The 25,370-nt window shown below is 39.9% G+C and overlaps 1 protein-coding gene across 6 annotated transcripts in view; it reads right to left on the bottom strand.

The window, feature by feature from the left end:
- Nucleotides 1-2,133: 2,133 nt before the first annotated feature.
- Nucleotides 2,134-25,370, bottom strand: part of VPS13B (vacuolar protein sorting 13 homolog B) — a 473,584-nt gene continuing 450,347 nt past the window's right edge. For 5 of the 6 annotated variants that reach the window (XM_040548603.1, XM_040548600.1, XM_040548602.1 and 2 more), the window contains exons 57-62: nt 22,154-22,330; nt 21,075-21,245; nt 14,144-14,320; nt 11,577-11,679; nt 10,678-10,927; nt 2,134-4,187 (exon numbers count right to left, since the gene is read on the bottom strand). In XM_040548603.1, coding sequence (XP_040404537.1) covers nt 3,942-4,187; nt 10,678-10,927; nt 11,577-11,679; nt 14,144-14,320; nt 21,075-21,245; nt 22,154-22,330 — 1,124 coding nt within the window. In that variant the 3' untranslated portion in view covers nt 2,134-3,941. The remainder of the gene's footprint in view (nt 4,188-10,677; nt 10,928-11,576; nt 11,680-14,143; nt 14,321-21,074; nt 21,246-22,153; nt 22,331-25,370) is intronic. The other variant, XM_040548605.1, reaches the window with a different exon arrangement.

The raw sequence follows: 25,370 nt of genomic DNA, 5'->3' as shown, positions 1-25,370 counted from the left end.
GATCATGTGAAAGAAGGGGAGGCTTTGTATGAAGAAGCATGACAAATTAAGCCATCTGTGTTGTATTTGAAGGTCTTCAGTTCAAATCCTGTTTGGAGTAACTCTTACTATTCTAAATGGATCATTATCTACTTAACTTAATAGGTAACTGTGAGCAGCATTTGGACTAATGAAAGCACATAAGTAGCGTATTTGATCCAGAACATTAATATGGAGCAACACGGCATTTTCTTTAAAGTTTCTGTAAGTGTGGGGCTGCCTTTGAGCAAAGAAAGAATGACATTAGTGGTGCAGGGGAAACCGTCTAGTAATCAAAATACCCCTGTTCCTATAAATGTAAACCCAAGCTTAACAATAGCAAATGATACCAATTTATCTTCCAAATGTACAGTATAAACATTGTGTGCCATTAAATACTGACTAGCATTTTCTCAGCCATGTCTGCAGGTTTAAATAGCCAGGGGTCTTTAGTCATACTGACAGCTTCGCAGGCAAGGAATTGTGCTGCTGCCAGGTGTGCAGGCTGGAGGAACTGACTCCCTCTCAGCTCTAGCCCATGTAGTCTTCCCAGTTGCTACCTGTGAATTTACTTTTAAATTCCAGGTTTCTTCTAAACTGTTAAAGCCAACCACAGTTGTGCATTCATTCTGTTACCAGTGTTGTGTGATTTAAAGAAATGAGAACGTTGTGGCCCACGTTGGCTTTTTGGTCGGACAGCAGAGCTCAACGCTGTCCCTGGCTAAATGTATTCAGCAACAACGAAGAAACGCAGCTCTGCTGCGTGTTTGCAGTTTGTGTGTCAGCAATATGAAAGTGTTGCGTTCTTTATAACGCTATCATGTTTTCACATGGGGTGCAAAACAAGCACCTCCTTTCAGCAGGCACTGCCAAACAACTGGTAGCTTTCCTCTGAGTGCAAAGGGAGGGCAAAACTGGGGGCCCTCCTCAGGAGCTAGGCACAAGGGCTAACCTAGTCTGAAACCAGTACCAAGCCATCGATTTTCTTTTTGGCTGTTGCTAGAAAGAGTTCAGCTAATCCTACTGGGTCTCATCTATTGTTGTATCTTAGAACCAATTGGGAGTGAGCCCTCGTGTGGCACAGGAAAGGCGTGTGTGAGCAAGACCCTAATCAGCTTCTTGTTATAGCAGCTGGCACGCTGTTTATAGGAGCTGCAGAGCTGAATAACATGCCTGTCTGCCCTGAGACCATCTCCAACCATCTGTAAAGGTTTTTGCTATATTTATATATATGAAATAATATATAAAAAGGGATTGTTTGATCTAAACTACTTTGGGAAGGGCTTGCCATCCATAAGCCTGAGTATGCCTCCAAATTTTTGGCTGGCTTGCTTTATTCTTGAGTGTTTGAGGAATGATTGATTGTTCTGGAAGCAAACTAAAAAGATAGATTTGAAGTTGTGAGCTCTCCAGGTCTAAAGAGCACTATGAAAGTAGGTATGCTTTAAGGGTACACATTGGAGTGCTTTAGCAGCTAAGTATAGGCAGCTGCTCTTTGGACAACTTTGTTTTCATAGTTCACACAGCTCATATGTAGGAGAGGCTGATTTATATGCCATCTCCACACATGTTTCCATACATGTGGTCAGAAGGGGGAGAAAGAACCTGCCTAATGCAGTAAAGATGCTAGCTTAATTCATTGAAGAAGAGTGTAATTTAAGCAAGTGTTTATTCCAAGGGAATATAATTCAGGAAAAACACAAATATAGCTTCAACAATGGCTGCAATCTACAAACTTTTAGGAATTAAACCGCTGCCTTCCCTCATCTTTTACAGGTGTGTTTGCAGCCTCTTGGCTGGTTCGTGTACTACCTCCATAATGAACAGATTAGGCTAATTCAAATGGTGACTATAGCGCTGTTTTGATTCAGTCAGTCACAAAACCATAAAACTTTTCAGCACATGTTTTGGCAAGCTAATCATCAGGTTTTTTACTTCCAGCGTATTGTCATGATCTATTGCATTTTCTGGTATATGACAAAGTCCAGTCACCAACAGGAATCTAGTGGGGTCGGTCTACATGAAGCTTGCGTCTTTGTGGTCATTGTTCTACACGATGACTGTTCATTCACTCGTAACTGAACAACCAAATAGCTCACAAAAACAACTATTATAGTAATAGCTTTATTATCTTTAAACAAACTCTATATTACAATTTATGCATCAATATGCAAAATTAGAATTATTAAACCATTTCCATAAAATACCGGGAATGAATTGTATGCATATGTACATTTTTCTTAAAATAGTGTTATTTAAACAATGACTAAATTATTAAATCACTATGAAATGTTGATAATTAATAGGCTTATTTCACATTCAGAAAGAACAACTCAGATCCCAGGCTACTGTATTTCAGTACACAAGAGACACGGCTTTTAGAAATATCTTTTAACAAAGCTGAACTCACGAGAAAAACATTACAAATACTACATTCTTATGTACTGTGCTTTTGGTCATATCAGATATGCATAGAAGGTATTAACTAACTAAAGCAGATGTATTTGCTCAAAATGATGATCAGACTTTATTCCAGTTCTTGTCTCTAATTCTGGCCATGTTCAGGAATCCCCAGACAAAATGAATGTCCATATACATGTAACAGGGGAGAGAAGTTAGAAGTATAGTTGAAAACCAAGCAGGATTTTTTTTTTTTTTTTTTTACTAAAGTTGCTCTAGACAGATTTGGTTTATAAAGTAACCTAACTTTGCCTGGAGAGAATGATTTCTTGTCTACTACAAACTGTAAAACATCTGAAAATAAGACACTTAGAAAGCTCATTTGTCTTGATGTGTTTAACGTAGTATTCTTAAGTGTACTGTGATGGCATCATAACTATTAATGTAATCGGACCCCGTGGGTCTTTACTTTTGTATCAACCTGAAAAAGAACCCAACTCATTTTGCTTTGCAGAAATATATTTGAAAGGGCGTATTTCTAAATATCCCTGTTTTTTATCACTTCAAAGATGATAAGCATTGAATGAATTAGGGCTTAATTGAACATTTACTATATGTAGTGGTGGCAGATCAGCAGGGAGAGAGACCCAACAAGGCTATATTTAGCACATCTACGGTACAGTGAGCTTTAGATTCTTGGTAGATTTTAAGGAGGCTAAGCTCCGGTTCTTAAGTTTTTGAATTGCATGTTACTGGCTTCCAGCTAATGACCAGACAATGCACAATGTCATATATACATTGAAAGTCCTGAAAATTTGATGGTGGATGAAATAAAGTTTCTGTATACAGACAGTTTTAAAAATAAATTCATGTTGTAGTTCATGTTTTGTTCTCCAAACCAGACAAAGGCACTAGTTTACATTAAGGACTAATGTCCTGCAAAACTTCAGTCAAATAAAGGAAGCTATTTTAAGGTTAAAGTGGTGCTAAAACCCAGCTGTCACTAGTAACTTAAAACAGCCACACTGGGTTTTTCAGATTTAGTGGGGGAAAATGTTTTGCCTCAGGATGTACATGTTGGGGGGAGTGCATGTGTGGGGGGCAGGCTCAGCCTTGAGCAAGTTTTTACAGCTGAGTTATAAACCTGGTTTATAACAGAAACTGGCAGACCCTAAAATATGATATAGTATGTATTGATATATATTTTTTGTGTGTGGCAAAAATGACTCTGTGCACTCAGTTCTTCCTTATTCCCTGATTTTTGGTAATTGAAAGAAAAAGGATTTTGATTGACCTATAGTCCAAGGCTTTTCCCTTTCACTTCATTTGTTTGCTAGAACACTTTCCTTCCAGCACTAGTATCTTGGCTAGGGAGCAGGAACGTTGTCAAGGTTAGAAAAGCTTAACTTCATTATAATCTCCTACTTCAAAAATTACATGCATCTCTACTTGACGTAGGTTACTGCATAGAAAGCATTATGCTCAAAATGGTAAGATATTACTACATTCACCACAAATATTTATTAAAAAAATCCTTTCCTCAAGGCTTTATTTTTTACCATGGTGAATTTGCTAATGAATACTTGGGCAAAATTTGGATCAACTACATACTGATACGTTTTCATTACAGTTGGAAGGTGTTCAGTAGCCACTGCTTGCAGTGTTGGCATTACAGCAGCACTGGGGGCGAGGTGGTAAGATGTCTTTGTGACGTACTCCACAAGGCGGTTGTATTGTTGTTCTGATAGTCTCTCTCTAGCTCCATCTGCCTGAAATAAGACAACATAAAATGATTACTGAGTAATTGACAGTAACTGAACTCAACAGTGAAGACAATAACTTGCATATCACTTTGTAGAGTTAAAAATCATCCTCCCTGGGATCTTTCTTACAGTAGTTTCGTGGATGTTTTAACCAGCAGAGTTCTCCTGTAGTTTAGCGGTAGGCGGATTACTCCTTTCCTTTGCATGTTTTGGACAGTTCTATCCTGAGATGCTGTAACTCCTACAATTACCATAAAGGAGGCTATATCAAGGTGAGGATCAGTCTCTTCTCCCAAGCACCAAGTGATAAGACAAGAGGAAATGGCCTCAAGTTGCACTGGGGAGGTTTAGTTTGGATATTAGGAAAAATTTCCTCACTGAAAGGGTTTTGAAGTATTGGAACAGGCTGCCCAGGGAAGTATTTGGGTCACCATCCCTGGAGGTCTTCAAAAAACTTGTAGAGCTTGGTGACATGGTTTAATGGTGGACTTGGCAGTGCTATGTTAAAGGTTGGACCAGATAATCTTAGAGGTCTTCTCCAACCTAAATTATTCTAACTCCACCATATAAAAGTCTAAGCAGTATCTTCAAAGAATTTCAGGGATGGACTCCACCCACCTTGCTCAAGAGTAGATCTTTACAACAAATCAGCTCTTTGTAGACAGGAAAAGCATCTAAAGCCCTCTTAGAAAAATGTCAGTAGCTCCCAGCAGTGTTTATCAGATAGACAGCATTTATAACTAGCAAACCTTTCTCTCGCAAAATACAATTTATGACAACCCACAGCCATTTCTGGGAAGTTAAGTAAGTCTTTCAGTCACTTGATTCAGAATAAGGACTAGAAGCTACCTTCCAGGTGACTGGTCTATCTATGACTGGATATATCCATTTGCCTCTGCTAACCAAAGAAGCACTCATATAATTATTTTTTTTTAAAACAAAAGATTTTTACTACAGATAGTTTGGGAATGTTATTAATGGAGAAGAAATTAAGGTATACATGCAAACTGCCTCTTCCATCATAAGCTGTAGGGACTCTTCTGAAGAAATCCCTTTTTGTAGGATGAAATACGCTGAGGTTCAAGGCTCTAGTAAGAAGGATACAATTAACCCACTTCTAGCTAAAACCGATGCTGCCAACAGAATGGTGGCATCTACCATATGATTTCAACCCAATAAAGTATTAGACGAAAAGCCATGGGCAAACCTGGAAAATCAGTCTGCTGTGCCCCTTTTTTATTTTGAAGAAGAAACTGAAGATGACTATGACTAACTTGGGAAGGGCAAGCATGCAAGCAGACACCAAGCTAGCTGACTTCAAAATGACTTCCAAAAAAAGATACTCAGAAATATCGCCATTGATACTACAGGGGTATCACTATCAAAGTCATTCAGAATATAACTTATTTCCAAAATGTGAAAATGACAGAAAGGCAGACACTATCCTAGGGGTAGGGTCTGATGCTTCCTTATTTATAGTGGGAGAACTGCTGACCAATTTCATTTTTGCATGGTTTAAAACATCTTTCTTTGTAGCATGTCACACTGAGGATTCAAAGACTGCTGTCTTCTGACCGTCTTTCAGGGGGTTTTACACATGCCTCAGTAGATGTGATGATATTTCCAAGCAGTGCCATTGGATTCAATTTAACAGCCAGGATCAATATCCTGTCACATCTCTGGACATGTGAGGCTCATTTTATACAAACCATTGCTTATTTGAAGAAATAATTAATATGATTCATAAATTGTGACAGATGTCACGTTCAAATCAAAACAGTCCCCTCTTTTTTTCTTTTTTCTTTTTTTTTAAAAAAAAAAACTATGCCTTTGGAGAGGAATTTGCTGCTCAACAAGTAGGAACACTCCTGTTTTCAATCATCACCACAAAAATGCTAAAGGAAGTAGGCTCATGCACAAACTCAGAAGCTCAAAGTTGGAGCCTATGCTTAGAAACAGTGGAAATGACGAAATGGACAGAGGAAAGCTTGGTTTCCTCCATATACTTAAAGGGAGGGGAAAAAAATTACAAGGCAGACTGCTGCAGCAGAGACATAGTTAACAAGGGAGAATGATGTCTGAATGATGGCTTCAGTCTGCTGTCACAGAAAAGGTAACACCTCACTAGTCAATCTGTTTTAGCAGTTGAAAGGAGAGAAATATGCTAAAGTAGCACCCATGTAAACTAGATTACACTTCTGACTCCACTCTGACCAAAAGATCAAAGTTATAATAGGAGATGGAAATGGTGCTGGCATCCCACTCCCCTACTTGTGTGAACCCATTCTTCATAGGAGCTCTCCCCATGAAGACAGGCTGAGGGAGCAGGGGATGTTCAGCCTGGCGAAGAGAAGGCCCCGGGCAGACCTTGCAGCGGCCTTCCAGTGCCTAAAGGGGGCTACAGGAAAGCTGGGGAGGGACTCTTGGTCAGGGGGTGGAGTGATAGGGCAAGGGGGAATGGCTTTAAACTAAAAGAGGTAAGATTTAGATTAGATATTAGGAAGAAATTCTTCACTCAGAGGGCGGTGAGGCCCTGGCACAGGCTGCCCAGAGAAGCTGTGGATGCCCCATCCCTGGAGGTGCTCAAGGCCAGGCTGGATGGGGCTTTGGGCAGCCTGGTCTGGTGGGAGGTGTCCCTGCCCGTGGAAGGGGGCTGGGACTGGATAGGCTTTAGGGTCCCTTCCAACCCAAACCATTCTGTGATTCTGTGATTCATTCAGCTCCAGGCTATATCCCATAGATATAGCACAATTATTCAGGAGGAAATATTAACTGTGCTTGGACAGTCTTCCAAAGTAACTAGGACCCTACTTGCTTCCAGATGACTTCATCTATAACTGTCTACTTCTCCAGCCAGTTTCAGTTTAGCTTATATTGTCAAGACAACAACAGAAACTTGGAGTTGCTGTTATTCTACATTTTTTTTCCTAAATGGGACGTAGTATTGTCATTAACCAACTATTTTAAAAAACTGTAATATTTATAGCCAAACCATTCAATCAGTCACAACTTGGTTAATGGTTGCTTAATGCACCTGTTAGATGAATCTTAGAGATTGTATGGCCTTTAATGTTAGAAGGTCACATTCTGGGGGTTAAGAACTCTATTTTTTTTCTAAAATTATGACTTATAAAGAATAATACTTCAGCAATTCTAACAAAATCAGCAGTGGCTATAGCATATTTGTTGTGCAGTCCAGATTGTGTGTAGCACTAACAGTCTGCTTAGTGCACACTCAGTAAGTAAGAAGGTTCTTTATTTTTCATTTCCACTACTTCTTTGAAAATTCAGAGTGGTTTTCAGCTCCAGGTATGATACCTGTAGCACTATCATGAAAACCCTGTTGCAGATCATCACAAAGAAATTCAGGAATATTTGGGATTCCAGGGCCCGTCAGTATTTTACTCTCTCCATGATATTATAAGCTACACCAAAAGCAGCTGGAAGAAGAGGCCTTTTAGAGTTTGATGTCTGTCTGGAACCAAGCAGTGTCTCAATTACTTTGGAAGATAATCCAAGTACAATTAATGCTTCCCTTTCAATAACAACATTGTCAGTGCCAGAGTTTTCAAGAATCCATCCAGGCTATTCCTAGCCAGATGGATTAAGTTATATATTGTGGAGGCAAACAAGCCATCAGGCAAACCTATTGCTGAAGGAGTCAAAATATGTTCTATAACATCTCTGGTGATTACAGCTGTAGAATAACTCATGTTTTGTTTCCTAATAGTTCCAAGAAGCTGAGGAGAGGCAAGGGGAGAAACTGTTTTGGGTAGAGCTGAAACAAAACTTTTGGCAACTATTTTGGGTGGACAATAAGACACAAAAGTGCATTTTTATAATGTTGAAATGAATCGCTTCAATTTGTTGTATTATTTCTAGGATCTTTGATTAAATTAATCAGCAAATTAGATATAGTTTACATTTGGCAACACTACCTCTGTTTTTTGGATGACATGACTGGGCATTTTTTTAAGCAAAAAATTTTGGTCATCTTGACCAATGTCATCATGTACAGAAGTGTCAGCACTTCATGTAGCAGGACATCTTCAGTGCAACAAGAGAGCCCACCATTAATATTTAGGAGTCATGTCTATTTAGGTGTGGGTTCTGCAGCTCTGAGGCTGCTTACCTGCAATTCATAGCTTGCTACTCCTAAGGATGCTTTTCGCTATCAAAATCGAAGTGTTTTTTTTTTTTTTTTTTTTTAATAAATGCTCTTGCTGGGGAGCTGAAAGGGAGGCCATGGCAGAACAGCCCCAAGCACCACAGAAGTGAAATGCGCAGCTGCAGAAAGAAAACTTCCAAGTATGAAATGTCCCAATCCACTAAGGCAAAAAATAAGGGAGCTTTAATTACAAAATCATATTACGTAACTCCAGGTAATTAGTAATACTTTATGAAGCTTTTGGAATCTGTTTTTGCATAGCTGCCTTAGCATAAAAAAAAAACAAACATTTTCTTATTCTTGCCTGCCTTATTTTTAACTGCTCCTCTTTATAGCACATTTCTTTAAATATTCACACAAATTCCACTGTGAATTCTGCATTCTGAAGGCATACTTATGCCAAGTCAGTTTTGTACAGCATCGCTCAGCTTTTGATGTCTTGCCATCACTGACATTGCTCCACCCCTGGGGGCATAGGCACTCTTCACTGCTTTTATCATGCCATACATTTTCCCTGCGTTCTCAAGGGCCTGTGTCAGCAGAAGACATTGTGTACTGCAGCTGGCTTGCTCAAGGTTTATAGCTCCTGGCATTGCTATGCCACTGGAATAAGGGTCCCATATTTTTATCCAGAATTACACAAAGAAACATATGTATTTCATCCAGTATCTCCAAGGCAGCTCACTTACTGTGTGTATTTGCATATGTATGTGGGACTACTGGACTCTTTACCCAAGCCATGTAGGGTTGTGCATGTACAGGATCCACTTGGCCCAGCAGTCTCATATATTTCCAGCTGCAGCAGCTATGGGGACTAGAATTAGGCTCCCTGTCCCATGTCTTTCCTCCTCCCAGGCAGGCATCACCCTCCTGCAACAACCTTTGGGCAAGCAGTGTTCCTGCAGAGTAGCAGCCTACTCCTCACCCCTTGGATAACCAGATATAAAGACAAGAGCCACCACAGGTGCTACAGCCCAACAAAAAAATCAGGGCTGGTGCTAAGTTAGGGTTAGGATAGGTTGAGTGCATCAATAGTCTCAGGGAGAACAAATTATCTTCCTCTTTCCTTCAGGACGGTAGCTCTGGACTGAACAGGATGGTCTGGTTTCAGCACGATGGCTGCCTCCAGCAACCACATAGTGTTCAGGGGCAGAAAAACTGAGCTTTGCCCACTTGCACCAAATTTAAGTAATGCCTCGTGTAGTTTTGTGGTGCAGGAAGGCAACTTCAGTCAACAGTTGGGCAAATGTCAGACTGTGAGACTGAGGTTACTGGAAAGACATTAAATATAAGTAGAGAATTCAGCACTTAAAAAAGGAGCTTTCACAGAAATTCCAAGTGCTGTCATGACTCAGATGAAGTCCTTGTTCTGCTGGAATCAACAGCAAAATTCTTTGGTGACTTCAGCAAAGTTAGGATTTTACTGAAGGTGCTGAAGCCTCGCCTACTTTTTGGCACAGCTCATACTTCCTGTTGTTTTACATATGCTCTTTTTGCATATCTGAAACGGAAATTTCTGGTATAGCAGTCTATGAACTACCTGACACACACATATTTGTTTTTGAAATGAACCCTCATGACTCCACTTGAGAATTTAATACAATAAACATTGTTTCCCAAAAGTGTAAAAATATACCATTCTTCTACCAATAAAAAAAAAAAGATAATTCATCCAAAACCTCAGTATTCAAATGGCCTAGAAATCTTTCAATAAGAAGATGAAAGATTTATGCTTTTACTGGCAAACACATGGTACATCCAACCTCAGCAAAAGAACTGGTCCATTTTAAAGTCAGTATTTGCAAAAGGAGGAAGATTTAAGGAACTAAATACAGCTGGCAGCCAAGAAAGAGCTCTGCATTGAAACTGGGGAGATAAGAAACATGCTGAAAAGAGGAAGCATCAGCATTACTGAACTGTTAAAACAGAATAATAAAAGGAACTGTTCTCACTGTGACTCTGTAGGCATAGGTAGCAACTCTAACTTGCAAATAATAAACACCTGACACACAGGAAGCTAGTCCTGAGATCCTCTTCAGAAACGACGAGGTGATTACCAAAAACCTCACTTCTGCTTTTTCCCTCGGAAAATTGCTGTCACAGATGTTCGATTTCTTGGTCAATAAGAGGACAGAAGAGAGGAGACATGTCCCTTTCATCCAAAGGGCAACCCAGTCAACAATGAGGCGTGTGAAATCAACAGGTCCCCTGGTTTGGCACTTAAATCTCTGGCCTCCCAAACCCAAGGTGAGTGTGTGTGCCCATTGCTAAATGCATCACCCCCCACTGTAACTTTATCTTTGGATGAAAATCTTACTCAGTCTTTACCTCCACATCACAAGGCACCCTCTGTTGTTTTAGCTGCACCTTCAGCAGGTCTTTTTGCTGATCATCTTCCAGACAATCAATTTCAGTCACAGGAAACGCCTGCTGCTGTGTGTCTTCACTGATACTGACCACAAAGAGCACCTCTGAGGTGAGCAGCAAGCAGCCTTCATGCTGCTGGCCTGATCCACTCACAATCATAACATCGAGGGCCATATGGACTTCTGGCCTCCCTAGAGATTGCAGCATTTTCCTGTGTTACCAAAGGAAAAAAAAAAGTTAAAAAAAGAGGTAGTCAGTGTTGTTAGGCACTGGATCCTTGAGGACTTCTTTTGATCACTAATGTTCTTACTTAAGCCTGTAGCTATTGCCTACAAATACAAAATAACCCATGGAGTATATTCCAAATCTCCATTACTGAAAGATGTAAGACTTAAGATTTAGAGGATAAATGCGAAAATGTTATTTATCAGAACTCCTTAATCATTCAATGCAAAATTGGCTAATAACCATGCTAGGTCAGCCTATTTCCCATCCTAATAGAAAAATTACCCTGAGAAGCGGCTTACAAATTCAGCACAGAAAATAAAGCTATCTTCACTAACAGCTGTTTCTGGAGATGTGCAGTATTTTTCTTGGGCTCAGTGCAATGATAAATAAGTAAGAGCTCACTGAATGCCATTAAATAAAGATCAGCTCTGTAGTTCCAAAGCTGGAAGCAGATCAGCAGCCCATCATTTGCAGATTGGGTTTCTATGCACTACCTTTGTGTTTAATGTTCCTAAACAAACTGCCATAACTCAGCCTTTCCTAGGGAAGCAGCCTGTTAACTTGACCACAGGCCAGAACCTATTAATAAACAATGTGGATGTAAAAATGAGCAAGTGTCTAAATAATTTTACCAGACATATTTGACGTGGCTATTTGGAGCCTGCTCAACATGTTGATCATTTGGATGAGAACGCTGCTTGGGAAGCTGAGAAAGTCCAGCTCCATGCAAAATACCTGTGGTAAGAGAATTTAAGTTTTTTAGTAGTTGTTTTCTACAAAACAGTTACATGTTGTAGTGATGTCATCTGTTTAGAGCAGTTCATAAAACAGTGCAGATCCAAAATGATGTCACATCTTTGGAAGCTGTAGTCAAGATAATTCATTAAATATTACAATGCAAGAGTTGTGCACTTAACCCCAGTGATCTTACATTAGCACGAAACAAAAAAAACAACAACCTACCACTGCATGTTCTAAAAATCAGCCATACACTTGCAATTAGGAGAAACATAATGCTCCTGAGAGCCATCATTTCATAGTAGGATCAGACACATCACTTACTATTTATGTATAAAAAATCAAGACAGTTGTTAACTTTCTTGCTTAATATTAAAATACTTCCACATACATGTCACGATCGGTACAAATTAGAAGGAAAGTTTGCCTAGATACTGTATTTAAATGTTCAGTTACTTAATCCAGCTGTTAAACACAGATCCATACACATTTATGAGATCTCCCGGGGCATCTGGTTTATTGTGAATTCTTCTTAGTGCCAACACAGAATGGAGACTACAAGAAGCAGTTAAACAGGTTTCTAAATAGACTATCCAAAGCTGAAGATGATACAGTACGTATGCTTTCAGATGGCTTGTAAACTTTTAAAAATGAGGTATGGTCACCAGAAAGAGAAAGAGTGATTGCAAAACATTCACAAATTAAGTAGTTTTAAAAATTTTTACAAGAAAGTCAGGAAGTAGGTTAAGCAGTAAGCACCAGTGTTATAAGGTTTAGTGCAAAGTTACTCTTTAATAAACAGAAGATTTTTTTTTTTTGGTCTAATTAAGCATTCCATTGAAGGAAAAGGCATTTTTTTTGCATAAGGGTGTCAATAACTTAGATTCCTTTTTACACAATGGATAATAATTTAAACAAAACATCAGCACTGAAAAAACCCTTTAATTTTTAACACACATGTTGATGGTAATACTTAAAAGCAGCATCCCAGTTATAACAGTTGGCTTACCGAGGTTCTCAGCATTATGTGAGTGAAAATGTTATTTACAGATGGAGAAAGAGAGAACATGTGTTTATTTCTGTGTGGTCCCCCACCCCTTGGTCCCCCCCAAGAGGCACGGTCCCACTTCCAATCCAGTTGTGGGTAAGAGTTACTTGAACTCTTGTGTTTTCCTCTCACGCACTGTCAGCTATTATTGATACAGTTTTTATGTTTTTTCCTGGCTAACTCTTTTTGTCACATGCTCATGGAAAACATGATGTGTTGTATATCATATCTGCAATGAAAAGTGTCCTTCTACCGTTACAAGCTTCTTGATAAAGACTGCACTGAATAATTCCCCAGTCAACAAAAAGAACACACTGCCAGCTGACAACAGACAGAAGCTTCTGATTTTACCAATACAGGTTTTGCACCAATGTTATGCACAATTCAGGAGAACAGATATTATTAGCACTCATACAAACTAGATAAAGTCAAGACAATTATTTTAAGGAAATATAATAATTAAATATTTACTTATTTCTTTCAATAGATTACTTCAATGAATGAGTTTTCAATGTAGTAGAAAGTGAGGAAACAAGACCCTAAACTTAAACTCTAGGAGAACTACTCGTATTCTAAATAACACATCACAAACATAAATGTGGCTAGTGATTAAAGGCTTAAATCTTCAAGATTTGTCCAGTGCAATGAGTGAAGTAAAATCGGTGACATTGTCCTTGTATCAACAGGTGTCCACTGACCACTGCTTCTTAAATATCCAGACCGACAGCTTCCATTTTGTGATATTGGAAGCAAAGAAATCGGTGTATTTTGATATTTTGTTCTTGTCTTTTATGGTTCTTGCTGGTTCAGAAACATCTACTTCAGTCTGAAAGGATTCATCACTACCGCCACTGAGTGCTTAGTCTAGCCCGAAAACCCACCTCTGGTCGTTACGAGGTTACCCGTGCAAACCAGGGCTGTCCTCGCACAACTCTGCAGATTAAAGGGGATGTTCCCACTACACGACTCACTTCTTTCTCCCAGGAACACAGCTCCCTCTTTGTGCAGAGATAACCCAACTCCTTCCTTGCTGTAACAAAGCAACCTCAAAATAATGCTGTAATTGGACATAGTGTTGCTCTACTACATTTATGTCAAAAACTCTTTTGTAAGCACATATGTTTCTGTAACTAATTCTTCTGTATTCCAAGGATTACTTCATGCTCTCTGCATTCCGTGTTTCTGTGGCTGTACAAGACTGATCGGTAACACAAGAGAGAAGCACAACATGATGATTTTTAAAGAAAATTAATACAACATTTGTAACTGTTCAGATGTGGCACTTCTAACTCTTTCTCAAAGTCACACAGCTACCAAGCCAAGTAAGTAGACATAGCAGGTTGTGTCTGAAGAGCATTTTAAAGTTCTGGTCATGAAAATTTAAACAGAGATGTTGGGAACAGAGAAACTCACCATAACCTGTCTGGGAGACAAGTTCAGCTGCACCTCCAATTGGCTTTGTAAAGACTCCCATGATTCCTTTGCCCACACCAGAGATAACGCCCTTGGCTTTATGTCCTGCTGAAGCCTGGCCCTCGGACACTCTCTGAAAGTTCTGCATCGGCTGATCTACTATACCAGCAATCGCACCTGCAAAAAAATAATCCCCAGTAATTAGTGAAGATTAACGTTCCAGAATAAGAACAAATCTTACTACTACAACTGAGTGCTGTTTGAATTTCAGATGGTAAGCCACCCATCTTATACAGCTATTTAGCAAGCAACCCAGTAGCTAAACAATCCCTTAGCTTCAGTTTAAGTTAAAACCCTACTTCATTTTTTTAAAAATGTATTTTATTTTTTTAAACATTCAGATCACCTGACAGTATGCTTTCATCCTCCAGCTATTTTCTATAAATGCTTCTGCTGAGTTGGTATAATGTAGCTCATTCTGGGTAGCAATTCTGAAAATGCTGGGCTTGGAATGAAGTCCACCAGTCTTAGTTATGAAAATGAGATTTTCACATAAGCCTGAGATAGAATTCATGAGAATAAAAACTGCCTGTATTCAATAGATCATTTTTATATCCTCTTCCACTGCCAGAAACGTTCATAAGCTAATGCAACTTTTGATATATTACCGAGATTAGCAGAATTAGACTTTGAGACTTTTTGTTACTTTTTTGTGAAAACGATCATATTTTACTTTAATGTGCACGGGTCAAACTTTTACAAGTGACACAGTGACCTTCCCAGCTTTTAGTATCAACAGAGAACTCCAACTTAAATCTTCCTAAATGTAAACAGGTATGTGAGGTGGTACGTTTCTTTGATCTTGAGTTTACTGGAGCCACTTAACCACAGACATGTCTCTACTTATTGTAATTTTGATAGATAAACTATTTGGAAATTGCTAAGAACACAACGATTGGACAAAGTGACATCAGTTAGAAAATGGTTTGCCTTATCCAAAGTTCTTTGCTCAGTGGAAAGCAAGGCTTTGTAGGCTCCTTGGATAGCTCTGAGTATGCAGCTTCTGCTGCAAATATCAAAACAATTATTTCATGACAGGACTGGGTGTCACCTTGGTAACCAAGCATTTTTACTGCAGCACAGACATCTTTGAAGATACTGCTTTGTATGTGGAAGCAAATCCAGGCATGCTTCCACAGCTTCTGACAATCACGGCAGAGGTATTTGGCCCCACATGTTTACCAGCGTGACATACGCTAGTCAGCTCGCCGCTAACCGGTTTTCAGATGGTTTTAGTTACTGTTACTGGATAAACGGAGAAGTTGCTGCCTTCGAACAACAAGAACCAACACTATACTCGTACACTGGTGTTCTGTCCAAATGAAAGACGAGGATAGTATCCCTGGGATACTATCTATTAGCAATTAATGTAACTTGCATCCCCTATAAATGCGTCTCCCATAAATGCCTCCCTCTCCTCTTAGATACTGCTTCCAACTTCTGTACATATATAATTTGCTGATAAATGTATAGCATTTCTTCAGAAAATACCGGTCTACTTTAATGTCATACTCAGTTTTTATTGAGATCACTTGCTGAAGCCAAGTGTTCGGCTGAACATTTACTCTTTGTAAGGCAAAGCTTCCTTAACTTTATGTCATGGAAATGATACAATTTTCTATTCGATTCTGTTTCATTGGTACTTACAGCTGCTCCTGCTGCTTGACTAAAATAATACCCAACACCACATTACACAATTGGGATTGTTTGTTCAGTCTTTTCTTTTGTACAATTGGGATGCATTTGAAGGCATAAAACAATACTTGGTGTTCTGCTAAGTTACAGTATTACATTACCCTGTGACCTCCTTCACCCTATCTATCGAGGTCATCCACAGCAACTGCGCTTTCAGAACAGAAGTTATTGCCTTATTAAATGTAATCCACCTAAGTCCTTGCACTAGTAAATTATTTACTGCAATACACTTGAGCAATGTTATTAGGTAATAATAAATAAGAGCCTACTCCAAGGACCTGTGGTATGCTCCAGGCACTTCTCAGCTGGAATTAGGCCCAGAGGACAAGGAAACAGAATGGAAACTGCTGTGACTGTGTTATATAAGATTATTTATAAAGTACCCCAAATAATATATAGCTTCATTAGCTGGTTGTTTAGTACTTCCACACTTTCTGTTATTCTGCCATTTTCTGCATGCTCTGCATTTCTTTGTTAGGCCACTGCCCTTTCACATGTCAAATCCTTTTGCACGTTGTGTCTTCCTACCTGCAAAAAGTATAACCAATGATCTCTTCCTGCTCTGCACACCCTTTGTAGTCTCTTATCTCCAACTGCAACTCACTGACGTAACTCATTCATTGTGGTGTGGTCACTCCCACAAATCACATAATAAACTATAACCGTACTCCTTCAATTTAAGGAGTGGCTGGTCCTAACACACTTGCATGAGGAAGCCAGATCTGTGCAGCTGCTTCCCTGTACACATCATGTATGAGCAGAGGGAAAAAAAAAAAAAAAAAAAAAGGTCAAAGACTAAGCAACCTCAAAACCCAATAGCAGTGAGATAATGGTGACACACATGTGAGGTTCACTGCATCTCCTTGCGCCACAAACTGTGCGAAGCAGATATCCCATGGTATTCATGTAGCTTCTTTCTTTCTAATGTAAAGTTAGTGGAAGAAGCACCATGCTGGATGGACTTACCACAGCAAGTGTCTCCCCTCAGTCTTCTGTTGGGCATGAGGTATATGTAGTGGTTCCTCCATTCCCAGTCTTACCCTCATAGTCTAGAGATAGCTGTGGCATCCTACCATTGTCCCCATCTCTTCTTTTTCTTTTTCTTTCTCTTTCTCTTTTTCTTTTTTTCTTTCTCTTTTTCTTTTTCTTTCTTTTTCTTTTCCTTTCCTTTTCTCCTTTCCTCTCCTATATTCTTCTACTTTCTTCTCTTTCCTTTTCCTTTTTCTCTTTTTTTTCTATTCTTTTGTTTTCTCTTTTCTTTTCAAGAAACGGTTCCCCATTTTTCTTTCCTTCCTTACCCTAGGCATTCAATTTTATATGCATGTCCACATATGTACACACACATTATGCATGTATAAAGAAAACCTCAATAAAATTAAACACCAAAGCAACAAAACAAAAACATATTCTTCTATTACTGGACCAAAGAAGTTCCAGCAACACCGTAACATCTGCTAAACATCAGCTAAACTCTAGTTAATACATGTTGCTCAGTAAGCATAAAAAAGATACTTTGATAACTACAAAATTCAGATAGTCCAGAAGTATATCACTGTATTACTTCAAGAAGAATTTGATTACTGGCAGCAACTCTGGTTCCTGCTCAGATTGACAATATTTGGTGATCGTAGCAAAAGCATGGCTTACAGAATTCAGCAAAGCGTGGTTTGCTTGCAACAAACTCTTTTGGACCAAGAAATAATTGGAAAATATTCCCAATCCCCCACCAGGAGAAACTGGCCATGCTTTGTCATGAGGCTGGAAGCTAGCAAAACTGAAACTGTTTCTGTTCCTTTTCTCTTCGCTGTTGTCCTTCCGAGTTGCCGCAAGTGTTTTATACTGAAAATACAGCTGGAGCGTAGTCTCCTTACAGCAAACACCACATGAAAATACAGCTAAAATAAAAGAGCACCTGTTGGCTTGCATTAATATATTTGTACAATTAGTGCTTGGCATAGCAAGACCTTCAGGATTGTAGGCAGGCAAACTTAAAGCAGCCCTGACACAGTGATCGTTGCACAGTCAGAACAACAATAACAATCCTTAGTAATAGAAATCTGAACTTCTGCAATCCAGGCTTCTCTACCAGGACAATTACATTGTCACTCAGTATTGCTATTAATTCATTTCCCTAAAAAGCAAGTAGCTTTTAGTAGCACTTTTGACATTGTGAAAGATGTTTTTTCTAATATTTGTCTGCTTTTCAGTTATTCAGAAATGACTGACTTCCTAACGAGAGCTACTTCAATATGGTACTTTTCACAAGGATCAGCAGTTGAAAACGAAGCCCATAGTTTCAATACTCTTTTATACTTACTATTTTACGCTCGACCCTGTCAAGCAAAATACAAAAGATAGTCCCTCGGTGGGGGGTGCCTGTCATCTAAACATTTTAAGTACAATTTCACTCCATTTTTGTCTGATCATATTAAAAAAAAACAAAACAAAACAAAAATAACTATCATAAGCTTTTGCTTTTTCACGTACAAATATGACTAAAATGACCCAGGAGTCTCCCCCAAACTCGAAAAGAAGAAGATAGCCTGCCAAAGATAACAATCAAATCAAACAACACCCTGACAGTGCTTGAGTCATTTAAAACGAGACAGGACAAAGCACTTAAGAATGTACCATGGGGAACAACTTGCACTGAGGAGGAGACAAGAGTACATAATTTTGGACCTGATTCAGCAAAGCTCTTAAGCGCACGCTTAAGAGCTTTCCTGAATTGGGGTCACCATGAGCCAGATTTTCAGAAAAATCAGAAATGCAGCGCTTCTTTCTATGTAGATACCAGAATGTATTGATGAACTGAGTACTCTTACATGCCTGTGCCTAGGCATGAAATCTGCATTTGGAATTCTTTAAGCTGCTTGCACGAGTCAGATGGCTTTTTACAAACACGATAGTGCTTTGACTATCCTATAAATCTTTCTTACACTTCTCAATTTTACAATTACAATGTCATAGAAATTATGTCTTCAAAGGGTCTTGCTCTCTGCATTCCTGTACTCATCTGAACTCTTCATGCTTGCGAAGGAAAATAACACAGCAGCTTCTTTTTGTTCCGTTATGTAGGAAGAACCTGGAGGTATTTTTTCAGTAAGCATTTTCATGTTTACTCTGAACATGCTGGTGAAAAAGAGCAGCACAGCAGTAGCTCCCTTCAGTGACTGTTTTTGGGGGAACGCACAGTATTCATTAGGCTAAATGGTCAGGACAGAAACAGCTTTGTAATGCATTTGTAAAAACTGAAATGTAGGTCTATTCATAATTTAGGTCTCGATGCAATTTATGTGAGTGCTGCTGTGTACACATAGAAAATATTCTTTTAAAAATCAAGTTTAAATTAGAAATTATGCCTAATACAAATTCATTGAAATATTTCTGATTCTTCCCTTAGTGACAGGTACCATAATTGCCAGTTCCTGTTACATGTAACCTTGGTTATTATCTGAATACTTAGCTGTCTGCCATGCTGAGAGTAGAGGCATTTTGAAGTGAGAACTCTCTAAATAATAACAGCAGGAGTAAGGAGAGGATTACAACTTGCAAAGGAGCTCTCTTTAAATGCTAATGTGAAATTCAACATTTCTACTATGAAGTTTAATTTCTTAGGAAAATCAGTGATATTGAAATTCTAAATCTTGTTTTTCTAAACTCAGGCGTTTTCCTGCAGACAACCAAAGCATTGTGTACTGGGACGTATTATACTAGCACAGCATATTTGTGAACGCATCTTACAAGTTCCTGGCTTCCCTGAACAGCAGAAACTTTACATTGCAACAGCCAAAGCCACAAAGTTTTGCTCTGTAGTTCTGGTTGATGCTTTCAGCTCTGAAGGGCTCCGGTGTCGGTGAAGGGGACAGCAACGACACTATCTTCCTTATTAATAACTGAACCAAGATCACCAAACCATTTCACCAGCTCACATACACCAGGCTGACACAGTGCTTCTAAAAGTATAATCTTTCATCCAGTTACTCAACCTGACTGCCCTTAGCCCAATAAAACAAGAAGGAAAAATAAAACCTTCTCCGAGCTGCCTTTGATTTGCAACACCAGTAACAGCTTACTATTGGGGTAGTAGCTACTAATATATGAAACTTCTCCTTTATGCACATTTCTCCCAGGACACTCACTTTCCAGTTTACAGGCATTATCAAATGACAGTACTTCACATCATCTAATGTTATTGCTTAAAATAATTTCCAGTAACTTAACCCAAACTTGTAACATTTTTACCACTTCCTCTTTGGGGCTTTCAGGGCTGCGGTTGCAAATTTAGGAGTTGTGTACACTACTGAAGATTAGGAAAGAGGACGAATCCTTTCAAGCTTCAGCTCTTCTAACCTTTTGCACTGGACTGCATTTGGTCACTTTGATCTCTAAGGGATTCATACTCTTTAATATGCACTAAGGAACTGTGCCAAACAATACAATTCTGCATTCTTTTGCTGTGTGACAAATAGAAGTAACCTTGAAAATCCACCCCCTTATGGCAAAACTTCTTTCAGAGATTTTTCCCTTATGGGTTAATTTTCAATTTTTTAGGTACTATTTTGAAATAGTGAGGGTAATCTTCACTTCTAACAAAACCACTTGGATGCTTGATGAATATCATTACACTGAATCAGGATGATCTGGGTCTCTTTGGAAAAGCAGAATTCCTCATCAAAGATTACTTAACATCTGCACTAAGTTCAACTGGTTTTCAAACAAAACCAAGAATCCCCGATATCTACAGTGCATCAAAAACAATCAGTTTTGGAAGGCATTCCTATAACTTGTTGGAAGTAAACACCAGTGTGATGACGTCTTTGTGCTGACTTAGTTACAAGTCACCCTGTCCAATGCAGAATATTCTTTTCTTCTGAGATTTACACCATGTACCAATGAAAATATTTCACAAAGAAAGAGAGTGCAAACTTGTTCCTTATCTGCAATTATTTTATCAGCAAAAAACACACACAGAAGTCACTAAACCTTGCTAAAAACAAATGGTATTTCATATACATACTGTGCGACTATTTCACACAAAAAAAACAACAAAAAACAAACAACAAAAACAAAACAAAAGAACAGACTCTGCAATTATAACTCACACGTAGAAAAGGCTGATGAGCAGATTAGAAAACAGAATTATCGCTCAAGTTGATATTTAATAGTACGTTACCTAGAAGGCTAATGCCTAAACGAGAGAGCCCTTGTCTCAGTCCTTCTCCCAGACTCTCTGGAAGCTGCCTTCTCCATTCTTCCTGTCTGTTGTAATGTTCCTCATCCAGCGACAGCCTATCCATATTCCGAGCAAGACTTGTTGCCAGATTGGTAATTGACGTCAGTGTACCTAAATACATGGAGATATACATTTGGGTCCGGATCAAAATGCTTTAATTTAAAACATGGAGTTGTTCTATGCCTCACTGAAATACTGTGCTTACGAGCAGAACAGCAAGTCAATTGAAAAGTTGCCCATGTGTAACATTCTTTACTATTTGTTAAGCATCACCACACTGCTTTCTACGGTCCACATCATGCCTTTTACATTAGCCTTCATCAGGTTTGCCCAGCCAGTGGGAAAAGCAACTCATCCGAACATCCTTCCCTAGGTCCCAAACTTCTGTAAATCTAACCTAAACAGCGAGCAGGCGATGGAAAGGTAAACAAATATTTACAGAATGAGCCCGCAAGGATGTCTCCTGAGTCTGAATCACCAGCAAGCAGCTGTAGCTGCTGAGCTGCTGTCTCTGCCGGCCGGCTGAAGCCACGCGATGGCACTGTTTATACAGACTTCACAAAACAAAAGCTGCTTGTGTTTTAAATCCAGATCTGCCCTTCTGTCAAAACCTATCCGCATACTTACACAGTTAAGACAACTGTATCTACTTTTTTTTCAAAAGAAATAATAAATATGATGAGGCAACACAGTGTAGGATTTCTGATGGTTAGCAGAAGTACAGAACACCTTTAATATTTCTGAAGTTATCACATGAAATACTGGCTGAGCCAAGCTGGATTTCCCAATGGGAGGTTTAAAATTCTGAAGTTTCTGAAACATTCTTACACACTGTAGCTAAGCAGTGATCTGTTTAATACATAAGATGTTATATATGAGCTTTGTTACCCTCCCAGCATTTCGCTGCAGCCTAGCAAGCCAAACAAAGCTGCTAGCAATATTGTTTAAAACTTTTAACACATCCTTTAACAATGCACGACAACAAAGCAGCAGTAGGAGCAACAAAGCGAAAGATCTACCTTTGGAAATGTGTTTTACAAATGATGTTGTTCCTCTGGAAACTCCACTGACAAATGCTCCTGGGCCTCTGGTCAGCCCTTCATAGGGGAGCCTAAAGAAATCAGCTATGCCGTTTCCTATGCTTCTCACCAGGCTAGCTGGGCTTCCGAGGATTTCCAAAGATCCAACAACCCAGCCTGTATGGAGAAACGAGACAAATGTTACGGCTGCAAAAACTGCAGAAGCAGCAGTTGTGAAAAGGTTATTCCTTAATTCTCCTTTTCACACTAGAATTCATCGCATTATGAACTTCCTTTGAGCAAAACACGGGAAATAACTCATCCACTATGAATTCAGAAATGGCAATCTTTCATACTTCGTAAATCAAAGAAATCCTTTTGGCAAACTCACAAATAGCTTTAGAATGACTTCCTTCCAGGAGCTTCCCGTATTTCTGCTAAAAGTGTGTTAGGGAGGTGGATGCTGGATTCTCACAGCTACGGCGGAACAGTACTGAAAGTTCAGATCGCTTGGTCGGTTTTATATGCTATAAGGCAACGTTGTGATTTCACATCCTTATGTGATAGAATTGTGACAGCAAGTTTATACTGATACAATGTACTGCTTTACAGGAGTGTGGAGGTCAATTGCTTGATGGAGTGTTAGGAAAGGGGATGCAGATTTTTGACAAGTGCTTAAGAAGTTATTTTAAATCCACCCCAACCCTTCTAAGATGATCATTTTCTTTCAGAGTGTAGTGAAAGCCAGACAAATGTCTTTTTCTCAGTACAGTTGTGTAAACACCAATGACATCTACATGCTGATTAGGTTACTCATAGGGGAGTATTCCCTATGCATATCCCATGAGAGGTATCTGCGGATCTAGTTTCCTATATAAATGCAGGGTTGCCAGCAGCTTGCAGGATGGCCAAGTGCACAGCAATTTCTGCGAGCCTTGCTGGAAAGCTGTTTGCAGGTCTTGTCTTTCTCAGGGTGGTTGGCAGCAGATTTATTAGGGAAATAGTGCTGCATGACTTTTTTTTCGGCGGTCCAGAGAGAGTGATTCAGAAATGGCAATAAACATTAAACGGGAACTGCCTGGTCTTTGAGCCTTGGTATCGTGAATTTCAGCTAGCACTGTCAGATCACCACAAGGCACGACAGGGACAGAAGACTGAAAGATGGACTGATTTGCCTCCTGCTCTCCCGCCGAGGGCCCTTGATCTGTGTTGCCCTCCTCATTCCCATCTCGTCACCGCAAACTCCTGCTATCCAGATGCTGTTCTTGTTTTCTAGTAACCCCTCCCAGTCACTCCTGTGGAAGGCTGAATCATGAAACTGAACAGAAGAGAAAATGTTACTCATATGAAATGAATTAATCTCATACTATCATTCTAAGCTCCCGGAAAATCTATTATTCTTGTTGAATCTGTCCCACATTTCAGCCCTGGCAGGTTGAGAGCTCCGGTACATGCAGTGTAAAAAGAGGGAATCGCACTGGACATAAGGGAGAGGGTGGGATGGAGTAGGAAAACAAAAAAAAAAAGCACTACTGGAAGCTAAACGAGCAGAGCGGCCACGAGCGCTTCAGCCCCGCCGTGGCGGCCCGGGAGAGGAGTGTCCCACTGGCAGCCCGCTCCTGCTGGGGACCCAGAGGAAGCCAGCGCTCCAGGCTGGGCCTCCTACTCCCTCAGTGTCATATTTGTAACAAATTATACTTGCCACTGTGTGAAGTGATGAAAAGCTGGAGGGGTGGGGAGGCATGTGCAGATGGAAAAGATGCTCTTCCTGCTTTTTCTGATCAATAATATTGCAATAATCCCTTACAAACAGCCATATTTTATTTTTTTTTTAAATCTTCTTGGCATTCCTGAAGCAGTTGCTTCATTCCCCGAGGTGTCACTGTCACAGCGCTGTCCCTCTGGCTGAGGCAGGCCGGATGGCGGTGCCTGAAAACTGACCCGCTTGCGAGAGGCGGTGACAGGACAGTGTGAGGTGACAGCCCCGGGCTGTGGGACACAGCGGGGCAATGCCCCGCTGCCTTACAACACCTCGAGCAGGCACCGACAGGCCAGGACACGATAGGCTCCAGCTCCACACACCTGCTTGGCCAGCCAGCGCTTTCAGGCAAGAAAACCAGAATAAAACCAGGAGTGAAGCTGGGAGGGGCTGCCTGGTATCCTGGGGATGGGCTGTTACAGCCCAGCCCCAGCAAGGGAAGCTCTGGAAGCAGTGCACAGCGAGGATGTGCAACCTGCAGTGTGGGTGACCCTCCTTGGTCAACGCTGAGAGCAAAACTTATGGCTTCCTGCTGCCAGCATGGACAAGCAGACCCGAGGAAGGTGTGGGACCAAGTTGGACTAGAAAAATGAGACATCAGGAGCAATCCCTCAATTCACAAACTCTCCGCTACTTCGCAGAAATACAGTACCATGTTATACTACTATATCCCAAAGTATGCTTCGTAATTATATCCACTAATATGAAATAGTTATGACTATATTAGCTAAAAGTCACTGCATTTCCTTTGTAGACAGCTATAGGGCTAGATCTGTATGATACTAATAATATTTTTAAATGGATTTTTGCTAACTTTTAAATAGAAGCCAACATAATTAGAAAAGGATGGGAGATTTCCATTGCAAATTTTGCTAATTTGAGACAAGCAATGCTAATCAGCATATTTGAGAAGAGCTCTCCAGCCTCATTCATTGCTTACCAGACACGGAGTCTGACTGCTCCTCTGCAGCACATGGGGCAGGCAGCCTGATACAACCCCATGAGGAGGTTTTGGGGCAAATCCTGTGCCCTCCGCAGGGTGGCAATGGTCTTGCACACAGCTAGGGGTAAAACAGGAGTGTATCCCACAGGGAGCACAGGCACAGCTGTATGGGAATACTGTGTGCAGATGCTACAATGATTTATGCATGGGGCAGAGGTGACGAGAATGTGGTCAAACACCCCCTCATCTTGGAGAAGACTAACATGGTTTAAACGTAGCAGAGTGACCCCTCTTCCACGAGAGTCCAGTCCAAGAACTGTAACTCACCTGACAGTGAGGAAAGGATTCAGGGCTTGCAAACCATATAAAGCTTTCTACACTAATTTTTCCTTCTTTTTAACTTTGTTGAAACAGTCAGACTTTTGACAAGTGTCACAAACTTCGAAATAAAGCAGTCTCTTTGTCTGCCCAGGCAAACACTTATATACAAAATTCACCATTTTAATAATGGTAAC

Source organism: Cygnus olor, chromosome 2, assembly GCF_009769625.2.
Source record: "Cygnus olor isolate bCygOlo1 chromosome 2, bCygOlo1.pri.v2, whole genome shotgun sequence".
Lineage (NCBI taxonomy): Eukaryota > Metazoa > Chordata > Aves > Anseriformes > Anatidae > Cygnus > Cygnus olor.
This window is presented reverse-complemented; position numbering and strand designations above follow the sequence as displayed.